Here is a 16,844-nt window from a genome sequence, read left to right as displayed (position 1 = left end):
ATGTACCCCTGCCATATTCATGGTCCGCAATCGTGATCTACTCCACTGAGCTTTCTTGGTTCATAACTCTCTAAAAGGAAAACTTCAGGAATTCCCTGGGGCTCCAGTAGTTAGGACTCTGCACTTCCACTGCAGGGGTCACGGGTTCAATCCCTGGTCGGGGAACTAAGATCCTGCAAGCCGCATGGTGTGGCCAGAAACAAACAAGCAAACAAAAGACACGAAAGGAAAACTTCTAGAAAGAGTGAAAAAGAGAGTATGAGCTACAAGTTACCAAAACTTGTAAAAATAAGTCAGTGGCACAGGAAGGACCAAACAATTGGGTCTGTGTGGTTCTGGGGGCCTGGGCCATACTGGCCTCCATTCAATTAGCAAAGAATCTGTCAGGATGAATCAGACTACCAGCTGACAGGATGGTGAGGAAGGGGGCGGCCCAGGCTGAGCAATTCAAAGAGGCTTTCAAACAGCTACTTAACGTGTCTTGTGAGCTTTATGTGAATTTGAGGGGAAGGCCACAGAATAGTTCCCTCAGGCTTTCAAATCTCCATTCTGATCTGCCAATCCTCAGAGAAGAAAAAGGGAAGCTATGAAGCGGCATCTCTGTCACTGAGATGGCTACACAGCGAAGTGCCACACACAAGTCCTCCCACACGCAAACTTGCCTGTTCCCACACGGTCTCTGCCTGAACCCATGGTAAAAAGCAGCCCGGGGACAGTCGGGGGAGTTCTCAGCAGGGCAGCACGGTATGGAGCTCACCATTAAAGCAAAACCACATCACAAAAAGCTGATATCATTTCCCCAGTAATTCCAGCTCCGTCACGAAGTCCAGCACAGGGAACCTGACCTCCCGTGGCGACCCGTGAGGAAGCTGCTAAGCAAGAAAACAGAATCACTGTTGGGAGAATAAATTCGTGATCAGGTCAAAAACTAGCTAACTGGACAACTGAAAGCTGGCTCTACTTTGTCACTGCAGGTGACAGTGACAGACACTGGAATAGAAAAAGCATGTGAAAAGGACATCCCTCCTAGACGCCCATCTCCAGGCAGCAGCCCGCCAGCCTCTGAAAAAGGAGTCAAGGCACCATCCCTCTGCTCAAAGCCCTCTGCTGTGGGCTGGACTGTACTCCTCCAAAAGACAAGCTCAAGCCCTAACTCCCCACACCTTGGAATGTGGCCTCATCTGGAGGTACAGCTGAGCCTTGAACAACGTGGCGGTTAGGGGTTCCGACCCCCGACCACCCAGCACCGTTGAAAACCTCCCCCATCAGCGGTGCTGCACCCTCAGATTCAACCAACCGTGGATCGTGTAGTACTCTAGAACATACTTACTGAAAAAAATCTGTGTGAGTGGACCCGCACAGTTCAAACCCACGTGGCTCAGGGCTCCACTGTGGTCTCTTTGCAGTAATCCAGTTAAGAGGAGGTCAACCTGGATTAGGGTGGCCCCTAAACCCAATGACTGGTGTCCTTATAAGTAAGCCACATGGAAGACACAGAGACACACAGGGAGGAGCTGGCCATGGAATGAAGGAGGCAGAGAGGGAAGTTTTGCTGCCACAGGCCAAGGAACACCGAGAACTGCTGGCAACCACCAGAAGCTAGAAGAAACGAGGAAGAATCCTTGCCTAGAGCCTTTGGAGGGAGCGTGGCCCTGCCAACACCTTGATTTCGGACTTCTGCCCTCCAGAGCTGTGAGAGAATCAATTTCTGTTGCTTCACGCCGCCCCCTTTGTTTGTGGCAATTTTGAAAGGCAGCCCCTTCCTGTCTCACTCAGGAGGAAAATCAATGCCTCGTTACGAGGTGACCCAGGCCTCCCCCGACCCGGCTGACTGTGGCTCCCAGAGCTCCCTGCCCCGCAGGTCGCTGCAGCCACCCTGGCCTCCTCCTTGGTCCTCGAACATGCTGCCACCCTGCCACCACGCGCCGGCCCACGCGCAGGCTGCTGCTGTCTCAGACCTTCGCAGGTGCCATCCTCTGCTGGAAGACTTCTCGGGAACCTGCACAGCTGTTCCCCTCAATCCTCCCTCAGGGCTCTGCTCAAGTCCCCTGATCATTTGGGCTCCCCCACCCCCCAACGGCCTTCAGCACCTCCTACTCGCCCCCGCTCTGCTCCCCCTTCCTCTGCTTTATTTTTCTCCAAAATCCTTAGGACAAGCTGACATATACATTTTGCTTAACCTCTAAGAGGCCTGTCTCCCTCTGTAACGCTGGCTTGCGGAGGAGATAGGGACTGTTTCACTGCTGAATCCCAGCCCACTCTGTTTACTGGATAGCTAAATGCATTCGATCAGGACAGGTGAAATTTTACTTAAAACCGGCTGTGTGACAAAAAGCGTTTCTACTAATGAAGCGTAACAGCAACAGCTTCTGCAGATGAAGGGCAGGCTCCAGGCTGGGCTCTGAGGGGCCGGGAGAGAATCTCCCATCTCGGGTGGACTCAGGGGCTCACTACCATCCCTGGTGGAAGAGGGAGCAGTAAACAACTTTGAAACAGCCTCTTAAGAGTCCTCCTCATCTAAAAAAGTCAACTCTTACCTATAATTCTTGTCTCCAGCCACACCCTATAGAAAGTGAGTTGGCCTGAGAAATGTGTGAAGCCAAAGCTAAACATACCTCCATCACGGCATCACCACACACAGTTTTGTTGTTTAGGGGCCGAGGGGAAGGGCCCAGCAGGAATGTTCTGATAATGATCATCTCATACAGCAAATGTACAGTCTACTTAGAGAAGAAAGCCTCTGACCACGACATTCATAAAAATAAATAAATAAATAAACAAGGAAACCATTTCAAATGAGCCAGGAGCTTTCAAACAGCTCCGGCTTAGTAAGGAGATAATCCCAACCTTTTCAAATGGCCCTAAATTAACACTTTTCCTTCCCTCATTTACATTTTCAAACCTTTAAACAAAATAAGGCCAAAAAGGAAAGTCTTTCTTTACCTTGGGTTTTGGCCCCAGGGCCTGCCAGTCCTAGGTGTGAATCACAGGATTCCTTGCAAGGTGATCTGATGGGCGTTTCGGCTTCAGGGGTCTCAAAATTACCTTCAGAATCCGAGCTGCCAAGGGGGAAAAATGAGGAATTACCACTTTCAACGGTATTTCCGACACCCTTTATAGTCTACATATCCGCAAAGTCCAGTATTTTTGCCTAATTTTACAACCTGCGCGTCCTCAGCATGGGCTGGCCTGTGGGAGCTGCTGCCGCGCCCTCCTCGGGCTTCTGTCTGGCCTCCTGTCTCCCTGAAATCTCCTCCATCCTCAGGAGACTTTTTCCAGCACCATTTTTTTTTGAGGTCATCCTTCCCTCTGATACCCCAAAAAAGCCCTTTCAACAGACTCCTTTTCTCACAAGAGCCCTTTCCTGGAGGTTTAAAAATTAAATTGCCCTCTCGTTCTAAAAAAAATTAAGCCACTATTCGCCATGATGTCTTTTTCTTTGGTAGGCCTCTACCTGTCTGGAACTCACCCAGCCAGAGGCCGGGGATGCTGTCACCTGCCTTCCGCAATCACACGGGTGACAGCTCAGCAGACACCACCATTTCTCACCAGCTGCCAAGAACCTGTCATCACGCGACCTTCTTTACTAAGGCTGCATTTTCGGGACACAGGGGAACCCCCAGGAGGGCCTGGGAGCGACTTCTTCCCCACAGGGAAGGCCCCAAGTTCCACCGGGTGTGACCCACGACTGTGTGTGTGTGTGTGTGTAGGGGCGGGGGGCTGGGGGCTCGAAGCTTAGAGAAAGTGACCGAGGCAGACGGGGATGCAGAGAGACTGCAGATTCTGGGTTAGGTTCAGAAAGATCATACTGAAACGGGGGGAAGAAAATACCCGGGAGGACAGAACATCCTGAACCTTCGAAGGCACAGCGGGGACCCGGTTACAGGCAGGGACGCAGCATTGCCATGAACACGGTTACGCGGGTGGCGACCACACACACGCACACAGACTGAGCCGCAGATGGATGGATGGATAGCAGCGCGTTTGCATTTTGGCAGGAACGCGTGTACTTGCCTGAAACTCAAGGATTTGGTCTCGGCTTGCGAGTCCTCCTCCTCGGGGTCGCCCTCGGGCCCTCCGGCCTCGTCCTCTCCGGCGACCCCGCCGCGCACCGCGGACCACGTCCATTTCGCCCACTGCACTGGGGACAGGATCTGCCAGGGGCTGAACGCCATGAGCGCGGCTCCTCCGGCTCCGGCTCCTAGGAGGATGGGAAAGGGGAGAGCCCTTTTTCCCTTTCAAAATGGAGGGAACCGGTGACAGGCGCCCGGACGCGTTTCCAGCGGAGGCGCGGATGTGGTTAAACGAGCGCCGTCGGGGGCCCGGGTGGAGCGCTTCCTCTCCTCCGGCTGGCAGCGCCGCTTCCTCCGCGTCCTCCTTCCTGAACGTGCGGCCACGGCGCCCCCGCACCCGGCGACTCCCGCGGGGGAGATGCCTCTCCTGGGGCCTCCTCGGGGCCCGGGTCCGCGACGCCCGGCGGCTCGGCCTTGGCTGCACGGCGGCTCAGCTGCTCCCGGTCCCTGCGGCCCGGCTCCCGTCTCCCGGCTCCCGCCTCCCGGCCGGCTGGGCGCGCATCAGCTGCGGCGGAGCCGCGCCCCAGGAGCCGCCCCCTCGGACCGTACTACTCGCGCCCGCGGGCGGGGGCGCCCGCGGCGGCGGCACTTTGAAGCGCGCGCGCCCGCCGGATCCCCCCGGCTTCGCGCCACAGTGGTCGCGCCCTCCCTGCGGGAAGGGGCTTCTCTGCTAAGACCCTGGCCGCTGGCCGAGGACCCGGGCGCCCTCAACGGCTCCCCCGGCGTCGCGAGCCGGGAAGATCCGTTTTCCGTGTACGTGCACGCTGGACTGTGCCTCCTTCCCTTTTTATTTTTATTTTCTCATCTTGCTACTGCGACTTAATGGCGTTAGTGATACTGGATCGCAGAGAAGTTCAGCCCCTTATTATAAAAAACTCTGAGGCCGCTGTTGACTGTGTTTTCCCCTCCCTAATAGGACGGCGTGGAAGATTTCAGCCTGTTCACCTTCAACCTTCAGATCCCTCAGCAACGCTGCAAGAGTAGCCAAGGGCTGGGATTTTAGACGCTTTGTGGCTCCTCAGTCCTCACTGGTGGAAGTGCCGTGGCCAGGTCTTGGGTAAAGGGTGCTAAATTACCCTGTGAAATTAGAGCTTGATCCGTTTCCCATTCTCCTTTTTGAGGCATAACTTCTAAGTGTTTGGTCTCTGACTCCGTTTGCTGCTTCCGAAGTCTGCCAACAGGCCTAATGATTTCAACCTTCAAAATAAAAACCCTCTGTGTTTGAAGGGAGAGGCAGGGAAGTAGCAGAGCTCTCCTCTGATTTTCTTCATTTTCCATCAAGGGATTCTACTTAGGGATTGCGCCTCTCAGAATCACCAAGGCACCAAGCGAATCTGCCTCAAACAACCAGGCTTCGTGATCTCCTTGCCTGGATAAGGCGTTTCTTGTACTACTGTAATTTCCAGAGTTGCGGGTTCCCACAGAGACAGCAGCTCCAGAATTTAGAACAAAGTCAGGCTGAAACTGCCACACGGACGTCTCCACTGAAAGGGGTTGGCGCAGCAAACTGTTGATGAATCATGACTATCTTACACATTTGATAACAAAAACAAAAGCAAAAATAACGCAAGATCAGGCGTGGCAGGTAGTCTCACCATAACAGACGGATGGGGGTTCGCCTGCACTCTAGACTAGAGGGCTGGGGTGTCTGGATGCTTTAGAAGTCATCCAGCTCCTTCCCAGAGATGAATACAACTGTCTTGACCGTACTGGAGACTACAAAGATGAGAAATAAGCAGGAGTCGTTTTTTTTTTTTATCAGGTCTGCATGAAATACGCCACAATACTATCCAACTGGTCATATTTTTTGGTTTATGGCTCACCACACAAACCTTCAGATTATAAGGTTCCCCCCAAGTTCCTGGATCTGACACGTGTTTTGTTGCCCATGTAAATCTGTAGCTGGCATATAGTAGGTCCTGTTCATTCTTCCTCCCGAGCGGTTCTCGAAACTTTTCCCTCCTCTGCATCCCCACTGTGACTGACCTAATTCCCACACTCCCTAGTTTTCATATAGATCTACTGTAAATGTGTCCAATTGGTTCTACCTCTAGAGGGTCGTCTCGGCTGGGGTCACCCTTGCCTGGCTGATCTGTGACTTGCGCTCTAGTCTTGCTATTCCTGTTCCCCTCTCCTCCGACCCTTTGTAGTCGTAGCCATAATCTCTACAGAATTGGTTCTGAACTTTAATATGTCCAAGAATCATCTGGGCCCCTCTTTAAAAGTCCAAATCCAAATTGCCAGCAGATTCTGGAAATCTGTATTTTGACCAAGTGTCCTGGGGAATTTCTTCCACAGGATAAATTTGGGAAACAACGACCAGCTTGAGCCAACTAACTGCTGCGTCAGGAACAATCTCCCTTTTGCCTGCAGAGTTTTGCACCCTCTTCCCCACCCCTCCCACCGCCCCCCCACCGCCCTGGCCTCCACCCACATGTCAAGCCCCCAGGCCTTGACTGCCCAAACTTCCTTCCTCACCCAGCGCAGGTGTCTACCCTGGGAAAACAGACTGATGTCTCCCTGCTTTCTACCATCTCTATACCCCGAACATTCAGAGAGACTTTGACTGTGGCCCTTAGGTAGTTTTGAAATAGGGTACCATTAATAGCTACACCAGGACAACAGGCATAAACCAGGACATCCCAGGACATAAGGTCACCCTACACTTAGCGCACTACATATAACATATTTGTTCACATCTCTCCCACTTCTGGATCATAAGCTTTTAAACGGCAAGGACCACGTCATATTTATGATTTATTTTTGTTTCCCCAGAAATCAGGACAGGGCCACACACTCGGTAGGGTGTTGTGTAAATGTGCAGAAAATGAATATTCCAGTTTACAACAGACCTTCTAAGTTTGGCTAGGGTGATATAAATTCCTAAAGACTGACTCTTCTGGAGAAATCAAGATTTCGAACCAGCATAGCACAGAAACCAGATGAGTGATGGCCCCAGCAAGACAAAGCCCAGACTACAGAGCAATTTCTTGAAATTAGAGAGGTAAATGCCCAGATTTCTGAAAATCTCTGCAAACTCCTGGACTTAACGTGAACAGCAATAAAGTAAGTAATTACTCTATAGCCTGAATTATTTTTATTGTCTAGAACAAATAATGAGGCTGATATGTCAATTTTCCTGTAACTCTGGTAAAGACTGGGCAACGTTTGACAACCAAGGAAAACCATCATTTTGCTGCTAAGCCCTTAGCCTCAAGGAGCAGAATGTCTGCAAATGGAATGTCTTTGTTTTGGAAGTGACCGTAAGCACAGGAACGGCCCATCCGTTCTCTTCCTTCCTCTGCTCCTTGGCCTTCACAGAAGCTTTGGATCAATACACCATGAAAATCTAAAATGAAACACCATGAAAATCTAAAATGAAACTCCCTGAAACGCTCCACACAGGTGGCCAGGCCAGGCACATACTTTGCCGCTAATGGATGCTCCAGAGGGGTCTGTGAAATGGGTCTCTTTGGTAAAAAGTAAAATAAAATAAAATAAGATAAAATATATGAGTAAGCAAATTCACACAGGCAAACAACTATCCATTTAGTGGCGCAGCTACTGTGAGAATGTCTGGGGGAATGTGGCAGGAGGGGAGGGCGGAGGCAGGGTGGGGCCTGACCGGGAAGGATCCTTCTACTGCTAAGGAGTAGATCCTAACTCAGATTGAACTGGATCTTGCAGTAGGGGGAGCAAACACAAGTCCCTACCTAGATAGTGTGAGGGAGCGACGAGGCCTGGGTGGCAGCTGGAGAACCCTGAGGAGGCTAAGGGGCAATCCGACCCAGTTCCTGGTGCCCATCTAACAATCTCCCAAGAGAAACCCAAATCCTGGCTTTTATAAGACATCTTCCAAGCTTCCATGTTTGTTTGTTTGGCCATGTGGCATGAGGAATCTTAGTTCCCCGACCAGGAATCGAACCCGTGTCCCCTGCAGTGGAAGCGCAGAATCCTAACCACTGGACCGCCAAGGAAGTCCCTAAGCGTTCGTGTTCTTACTAATTTCAACTGTTTTAAACCTTGTGGAGGCCATCGCGGCGCAGGACAAACAAAAGCCACTTTGTGTGCCTGCGTGGCCCATGGACCCTGGATGGGCCGAGGGGAGTTATCACGCTTTGGAGCCAGTAAGAAACACCTCCATTTAGAAAGATCATTCTGGTAACAACCTGCGGGCTGGGATGGAAGGAGTGAAGAATGGGAGACGCCTGAAAGTGCTGTTTTCCCTGCCCCAAGCCGCCTGAAGAAGGCAGACGGCTTCTCCTCCAGAGGGTAAAGAAGCAGAACTGGAATTAGCATCCTTATCTTTCACTCCGTCCCTGGTCCGGGAACTAAAATCCCACAAGCCGCGTAGTGCGGCCAAAAAAAATTTTTTTTAATTTAAATAAATAAATGAATAAAGAAGAAGAATTGGAGCTGTGAGCAATCCAAGCACAATTTACAACAGAAGGAAGAGAAAACTGCTGTTGTGAAGAAAACCATTTCCGACAGCCAGTGAAATGAGACAGTCGGTGAATTTCTGACCGCCAGGTGTATACCAGATGATGTTCCGGAGAGGAGGAGGGTGGGACCAGGGTGGCACTAGGGAATCACAGAGATAAAGTCACCGCTGAGAAAACAGAAAGGTCAGGCAGGCAGACCCATCAACTCATCTGTATTTCCTAACAATTGACGAATTCGGTGAGCGTAAGATACACCTAATTCAATTAACATGAAATGTCAGATTGATGATGTCACCAAAGTGGCAGGGCATCTCTGAAGGGCTGAGAAAAAGCATGGGCCCATACCGACTTGAAACGGCCAATGGCAACTAGGTTTAGGTGCCTCAGCGGAACCTGGACAGACCATGTCCCCTCCCCACCCTGCTTTTTGAGAGCCACCCTGTCCACGGACTGAGCTTCCAAGACATGGTGGGGCACTCTGGGCGTGTGCTCCCTCCATCAGCCCCATCACTGAGCTAAACACCCTCAATCCTTAACCTTTTTCTACTCGAATATTTAAGTGATGAAGGTCTCTAAGATGCAATGATAAGAGTATCTTACATAATAAAGTTTCATCTGATCTCTACAATCATTCTCTGGTAGTGGGGCAGGTTTTCTCACTCTCAATTTGCTGATGACGTAACTGAAGCAGAAAGGGCAGCCACCTGCCTGAAACTGCGCCACAGAACTGAATATGGAACCCTAGTCTCCTACCTTTCAGTACCCTTCCTTTGCTTTGTATCAAATCGGAAGAAAGCAGAAAGCCCTTGGAGCCCCTTGGTAGCTTGTGGTTCCATCAGCTGGACGGCCCTCTCAATTTCTTCCTGCTGCTGCAGTCCTGGCTTCCTGCTTACCTTGCACGGGCTGCAAAGTCACAACTAGGAATACCTCACTCCACCAGTGAAGAGCTGCCACTGCCAACAGTGGCATCTGAGGTATTCAAGTAAGTTCAGGTTACAGTCTTAACCTTGCAAGATCCGATGTTATCCTTTACCTGGAGGCTATCATCACCTAGAGAATCACAATCTTCCCTCCACCACCCAAACACGCCCAAATCAGGGAATTTGTAGTATGCGTTTACGCTGAATATTACATCCTGAAGAGAACCTCCTTTCTCATTTTTTTAAAACAGAAAAGTTGGATTTATGTCCATGGCTAAAACTCTTTCAGAGCTCCAAGAAGATTAAAAGGGATTCAGACTGCATCCATTAAAGAGTTGGCCAAGCTCCCCACCTAGGAGACCTGCTCCAGATTTTGCTCTGGTAAACAGCTCTCGTCAGATCCTCTCTCTCATCTATTTTGTTCTGTATCACAAAAACAAAGTTTGACTTCCTCAGAAAGTATGTCATTCCACCTAGGTCAGGGGTCCCCAACCCCTGGGCTGTGGACCGGTGCCGGTCCAAAATAAAATAAATCCCCCCCAATCAACCTCCCCATCTGCTGGACGGGAAGAACACTGATCACATGGCCCAGATTTTCTGAGATCATCCTGATATCAAATATTCTACCCAGCGTCCACACAAAGACTTGTCCCCATTTTCATTTACAAAACACTGTCACCAAGTAGTGAGAAGGTACAGATTGGGAGGGCACTTGGAAAGGGCAGCAGGGAGTCACTGGTAGGAGGATGTGGAGAGAGGTATCCTCTCAGAAGAAAGAATAAAACCGCAAGAAGATTTCCAAAGGAACTGGGAAACCCACTCCACTGAAATCCTCACTCTGGGCACATGGGGGAAATTTCATCACAGGACCTTGTGTGTTTGTGACCAAAAATCTTCTTGTGTTTCTAAAAGAAAAAGATCAGGGCTTCCCTGGTGGCGCAGTGGTTGAGAGTCTGCCTGCCGATGCAGGGGACATGGGTTCGTGCCCCGGTCCGGGAAGATCCCACATGCCGCGGAGCGGCTGGGCCCGTGAGCCATGGCCGCTGAGCTTGTGCGTCCGGTGGTGCCTGTGTTCCGCAACGGGAGAGGCCACAAGAGTGAGAGCCCCGCGTACAGCAAAAAAAAAAATAAAAAGAAAAGAAAAAGATCAGAAACTAAGAAGCAAATTCCATGGCATGATATGCAGCCTACTGTTACTTCCAGCTTTTATCTTTTTATGCTAAAAGTTTAACTGCCATAATTTGGTTCTGAAACTACATGTGTGTGAAAATTCAAGGAAAATATATTCTTTTACATCTCTGTTATAGTACAAAGCAGGGAGAGGGGAAACCTGTCCTTTCTGTGGGTGTTAAAATTTGTAAAAGTGCCAAATATTAACACACTGCTAATAAATATAAGCTAAATGACTAGCTGGATAGGAAGACATAACAATGTTCCAAGTTGGTAAAATTAAATATTGTAGAGACGGCAGTCCTGCTCAATTAATTTCTAGGTGTAATGCGATTTCCATCAAAATTCTTAGGGGATTTTTCTGAGGATTTCTCAATAGTTTTCAAAAATTTATCTGGAAAAATAAACTGGTAAGCATACTTTAGATTCTTTTAAAAAATGTCAAGAAGGGGATTAGTTGTGCAAGATATTAAGACACATTTATGCAAAAATAGGCATATCCTTGTTCTGTGAAACAGAACAGAAAGCCCAGAAAAAAACCCTGTAAGATATAGGAAGTTGTTATATGATAGAGAAGAGGTTACAATACAGTGGGGAAGGGAAGATTACTTAATAAATGGTTGAAGAATAATTGGTTGGCAATGGGAAAAAGCTCAAATTCAACACTTACCTCAGAGCATATACCAACATAAATTCCAGATGGATTAGATGGCTAAATAATACAAGTCAAACCATGGGGAGAAAACAATCTAGAAGCAACAGAATCTGTCAAAGCTCTGTCAGAAGGATGACTGTCCAAACTTTGGAGTAATTCACGAAATCACACACCAAATAAAGATCGCAGATTTTGAACCAGACAGTCTGGAATTCCCAGGGCAGCCCTAGGGAGGTAAACACCTCATAGCCCCCTGCTGCCTCCCAAAGGGAGGTGACCTTGCCTGAAACAATCCACCATAAGAAGACGAAAGCTCCTGAACGTCTGCCTTCAAATTAAAAGGCGAACAGACAGGCTGAGGAAAACAGTGGCAACCCAAAGCTCACACTGTTATTACCTAAGGAACTCGTGGAAACCAGTAAGATCACCCAAACCCAGCAGAGACGTGAGCAGTTATAACTGCATACTATGTGTCAACACCATTATGAGCGCTTTGCAAGCATTATCTCATCTTAGTCCCCGCCCCCTTGCCCCACAGTCTCATGAGGAAGGTATTATTCCGGCTTAAAAAAAAAAGCAGGACAAGTTGGCTACATTTCCAACCTCTAGAGCAGGGGCTCTTGATCTGGGCTTAGTAAGGAAGGACTTGAGAAGATCATGACTTCCTTGAAGTTACATGAGAAATTAACCCCGTGCGTTTGCACCCATCTCTCCCCCTCCTCTTCCCCAGGTACAGTCAAGCTCCACTCCGGCAACAATGCTTTAGGCTGATTACAGATGAATTTTCGAATCTGAAAGAGGTACCAATAAAAGATTCTCTTCCCCCATCAGTTACAAGGAAGTTTTAACCCAGGAGGCCCATACTCAGAGAATCCAGACCTGCCAGAGATTAATACAAGAAGCAATGAGCTTGGATGACACGCCACAGGTGGAAAGGAGAGGAGAGGAAGACCCAGTGGGCAGCCCGTGGGTCTAATGTAAGTGACTGGTGACCAAAGTGTGACATCCTCGTACCAGCAGCAAAGATGCCGTGAAAAAGGGAGATTTTCCCAGGGATCCCTACTGATACACAGGAGCCTCCTCAAAGACATACAAAGTTGGGCCAGGATGTAAAAGGTGCACTTCATGAGGGGGATGCAAAAGAATAATTGTGACATTTTTCTTTGGGGGATGCTCTCTCTTTTTGGTGTACTTCCGGTTAAAAAAAGAGACAATAAGCCCCAAATGGAGTCACATGCGCTAAGCCCACGGCACCAAACCGAGACTTAATACCTAACCTGACTGCAGGGTCAGTCCCTCCCAGGAATGTGATCTTAATCAGACAGTCTGGAATTCCCTGGGCAGCCCTAGAGAGGTAAACACCTATAGCCCCCTGCTGCCTCCCAAAGGGAGGTGACCTTGCCTGAAACAATCCGCTCTTCGCTAGTTCCCCTTTCCTGCCCCTTCCGTCCATAAAAGCCTTTCACTTTGTGCAGCTCTGGGGAGCTCCCTCCTATTGGCTCCATGGGATGCTGCCCAATTCATGGATCATGGAAAGAAGCCAATCTGATCTTTCAATGTACTCAACTGAATTTTGTTTTTTTAACAGATTTGGTGTCAGTGATGGGATCCAAAGTGAACTTCTGACAGCTTCGGGGACAATGAGAAACACAGGCCTGCTGCCTGGAGAGCCCTTTGAGTTCCCAGTCTTTCCCACCATTTCCAAAGGCTGCGTGTAAATGCTTCTCAGTTCTGAGCTCGGCTCTCTTTGCATTGAGCTCCCAACCTAGTTGGCATTCCAGTCTGCGATTCCCCCTTCTGGAAACCCCTTCCAGTCGGCCGCCCTCACTTGTGGTTCAGTGCCCTGCCCAGTCCCCAGTTCCGGGTTGGGAATTGCTGGTGGTGTGGTCAGTCCGCAGTAACATCTCTTGGTTACTGCTGGTTTGTTAAAGGTGCACATTTGTCTCACTTTGTGTGTATAAAGGCAACTGCTAGTGGGAATCTCAGAAGCCAGAAAAGCTGCCAAAGTTGGTGGGCATGGATCAAACACTTAGAGGCCATTAGGACGCCCGCCACCTAACCAAAGACTCTGTGTTAGGATAAGGTGGTCACAGGACAGGTTAGACTGACACTAGGTCACCTACCAACCTCAAGAAAGTTTCCAGGCAATGAGGTACACTGTAAAGCACTGCACAATCCCCAACCCAGCGGCACCACCCTTTTAGTTATTAGTGTGGCTCCAAGAGACCCAAAGGCTTAGCAGAAGGAAGAAACAAACAAAAAAAAGGAATGGGATCTTTAAGCTCCAAAGAGTCAAGCGTGCTACCTTTCAGCACAGCTGCTTATTTTATGCCTAAGAACTATGGCTTTGGAAGCTATAAACATCTACAGAAATGGCAAAATCTTACTAAAGACAACCTAGAATTACAATGACCACTATGACAAAAGTTCCATGTAGATAAGATCATTTAAGAAGTGCACTTAAAAAAAAAAAAAAAAAAGAAGTGCACTTAAAAGCAAAGGCTCCCAAATCAAAAACAGAATGGGATACCTATTTTAATTAGCATGCAGGAGCCTCCGAAAGGCTTCAAAATTCCAAAATAGCTCCATGGAAAGATTCATTGCAAAACAGATAATGGAAAGCTAAACACAAGACGGACCTGAAACAGAAGTGTGAGACCAACATCACTCATATTGTTCCCCTCTATTCTCCTTGCAGCACTCACTTTCTTCTAGTAATCCTCTGTCTGAAAGTCTTTCCATTCTGAAGAGACCACAACACCGTAAACAAAAGTCCACCAAGTTAGTGGCCATGCAGACACCCCCATATCTACTGCTCTCAAAGGAGGACCCTCTTATGGGCCCTCCCCAGAGTTGATGAGTCTCTGAAGAATTTTCTGGTAAACAGCCAAGGAAAACTAAAATTAAAATTAATGAGAAACCTGGCTAAATTCTGGTAGATACGGGTGCTACACTCTCTATGTAAACTCCACGTGGAACCTATGGATGGGATCCTGGAGAAAGTGGCAGAAACCACCTAAGGGTAAGAATTCTTCCCAGAGACAGCTCTTCCAGATCTGTCTCTAGTACCAGGTAGAGAGAGGAAAATAAAATATCTTTTGTACTGATGCCGAAAACTCAGCCTCGGTACGCTGGTGCTCAACTGAATCTTGGAGACAAAGTTTGGGGTGAAGTAGAAAAGAACAGCTTTACCGCTTTGCCAGGCAAAGGGGGACACGGTGGGCTCACGCCTCAGACACTGTGTGTCCCAACCTGAGAGGATCTGGTGAGGAGTTTTATGGCAATGTTTCAAGGGCAGGGTTGCTGACAAGGATCAGGGTGTGTGCAGGGCCTGCACTCCTTCAATCTGGCCTTAGGTGCTCTCCTCCCCTGTCTCTGCATCCCCTCCCTTCCCTGATAAAGAACTATTCGAACCTGCCCTTTGGAGCTCAGGGAAGGTTATGGGGGCTGGAGTCTATTCCCTACAAACAAGAAATAGGGGACACAGAAAGGCTTCCTTGCCCAAGAGTCTCACAGTGTCCTGCTCGGTTTCAGTACCCTCTTTGGAGATGCCTCTTGAGTCCAAGTGGTTGTTCAATACTGCCAGAAATATTTACTGTTTGTCCCACCTGACAACTACTAAGTAGCTCTTGTGGTCAGAAACTAGCCAAACTGCAGAGCCTGATACAAATTTTTTTTAGGCCTTCTTCCCTAAGCTAAAATAAAATTATGTACCCAGAGGGAAAGAAAAGCCTTCTAAAGCCCCTGTAAAAGGATTTATGGGTGGACCAGCCTATGGTGTCATTTAAGTTGCAGCCCAATTCCTTGAGGAATTAAAAGCAAGTGTCTTTATCTCACATATCTTTGCAAAGTCAGAACTCTGGCTCCAGGAACTCTTATTTAGGTCACCTCTTTAAAATACCAACTTCAGGGAGGTACTTCTTATCAGAAGGAAAACAAAAGGGGTAAAGGCAACTGAAAACTTGAAACTTAGGCAACTGAAAAATCCTAAATGTCTTCTCCACAAATATTAATAAAAAGCTTTAGCCATCTGAGCAGGCAACCTTAGATTATTCCTTCTGCTAGAAATGTAATTTGGATCCAATCTCTTTTATAACTACCTGATTCATGGCTAAATTTTTAAACAGAAGCTATAAGGTCTCTGTTTGCATCTGTCTGTATGTGTATGTATGTCTATGTACATGTGTTGTAGATACATGGTATTTTCCACCTTCAGATGGTATTACTAAATTAATTTGTAAAAGAGCCCTATTTAACTGGCTTGAAGAGAATTAAGCACTTGTATGTATAAAGGATTCTTAAAACTCTCAGAAATACAATAGAAGCTAACCCAAATGTTTTTCAAGTTCACGTGACCTGAGATAATCTTTGGTAAATAAAAGGTAGTTTAAGTTTTTTGGATTAATTAAAATAGGTATGTCTTTAGAATTATCAGTATTAAAATAATGCCAACATACAACTTGGGTTTATTGGTCAAAGAAGTTCATGTTATCTCTGTTATGAAATATGTCAGCAATAGGGGCTTCCCCAGTGGCGCAGTGGTTGAGAGTCCGCCTGCCGATGCAGGGAACACAGGTTTGTGCCCCGGTCCGGGAAGATCCCACATGCCGCGGAGCGGCTGGGCCCGTGAGCCATGGCCGCTGAGCCTGCGCGTCCGGAGCCTGTGCTCCACAACGGGAGAGGCCACAACAGTGAGAGGCCCGCATACGGCAAAAAAAAAAAAAAAGAAAGAAAGAAATATGTCAGCAAGAAAAATAGCTTGGGATGACGGTTGACTTTGTTTAATGTCTCATGAAGTTTTTGTGGTTAGTCTAAACATAATTATCAAGAACAAGTGAATTAAATAGATACAGTGGAATAAAAGTTTTTATGTGAACTTTTGAAATTGTTTCCCCAAATCTTTTTGGTAACCTGAAACCTTAAAGTTTCACTAAGTTAAATTAGATGACAGATAGTTATTAAATATCTAGATCATTTCCAGATAAGATTAAGTAATTACCGAACACAGGTTTGTCCATTTTGGGCTTCCTTTTACAGAGGAACTAAAGATACTTGGGTTTATTAGTAAATATGTTTTGTGCTACACTGAAAAATTTACTATGAGAAAGCAATTGTTTCTACAGATTATAAAAAGTATTTACAAAGTTGTCAAGCCACAGAATGCTAATATAAAAGAGAGTTCACAGTTGTTTACCTCTTTATTTTCACTAAAAATTAAGGTTTTTTTAGAGTTAAAAATTCTAATATATATAGTAAAATTAGAGCTACTAGAAATAATAAAAGAAACATCTCTGTGTGAAAGGAGAGCAGGATGTGTGTTTTTTGTTGTTTTTGTTTTTGGGGTTATTTTTTGCAGTATGCGTGCCTCTCACTGTTGTGGCCTCTCCCATTGCAGAGCACAGGCTCCAGACGCGCAGGCTCAGCGGCCATGGCTCACGGGCCCAGCCGCTCCGCAGCATGTGGGATCTTTCCGGACCGGGGCACGAACCCGTGTCCCCTGCATCGGCAGGTGGACTCTCAACCACTGTGCCACCAGGGAAGCCCAGGATGTGTGTTTTTGATGAAAAAAGGTATGAGGTATGGA

At 47.9% G+C, this 16,844-nt stretch overlaps 1 protein-coding gene across 6 annotated transcripts in view; it reads right to left on the bottom strand.

The window, feature by feature from the left end:
• Positions 1 to 16,844, bottom strand: part of TACC1 (transforming acidic coiled-coil containing protein 1) — a 114,605-nt gene that overhangs the window by 54,951 nt on the left and 42,810 nt on the right. For 2 of the 6 annotated variants that reach the window (XM_032618141.1, XM_032618142.1), the window contains exon 2: positions 2,944 to 3,059. Coding sequence is in view for 4 of the 6 variants with exons in the window: in XM_032618138.1 (XP_032474029.1) it covers positions 2,944 to 3,059; positions 4,015 to 4,175 (277 nt within the window). In the remaining 2 variants the exon portion in view is untranslated. Of the gene's footprint in view, positions 1 to 2,943; positions 3,060 to 4,014; positions 4,558 to 16,844 lie in introns of those variants that run through there. The other 4 variants (XM_032618138.1, XM_032618139.1, XM_032618143.1 and 1 more) reach the window with 4 other exon arrangements.

This window comes from Phocoena sinus, chromosome 21 (genome assembly GCF_008692025.1).
Source record: "Phocoena sinus isolate mPhoSin1 chromosome 21, mPhoSin1.pri, whole genome shotgun sequence".
NCBI lineage: Eukaryota > Metazoa > Chordata > Mammalia > Artiodactyla > Phocoenidae > Phocoena > Phocoena sinus.
The sequence above is the reverse complement of the archived record's forward strand: the minus strand, read 5'-3'. Positions and strand labels throughout refer to the sequence as shown.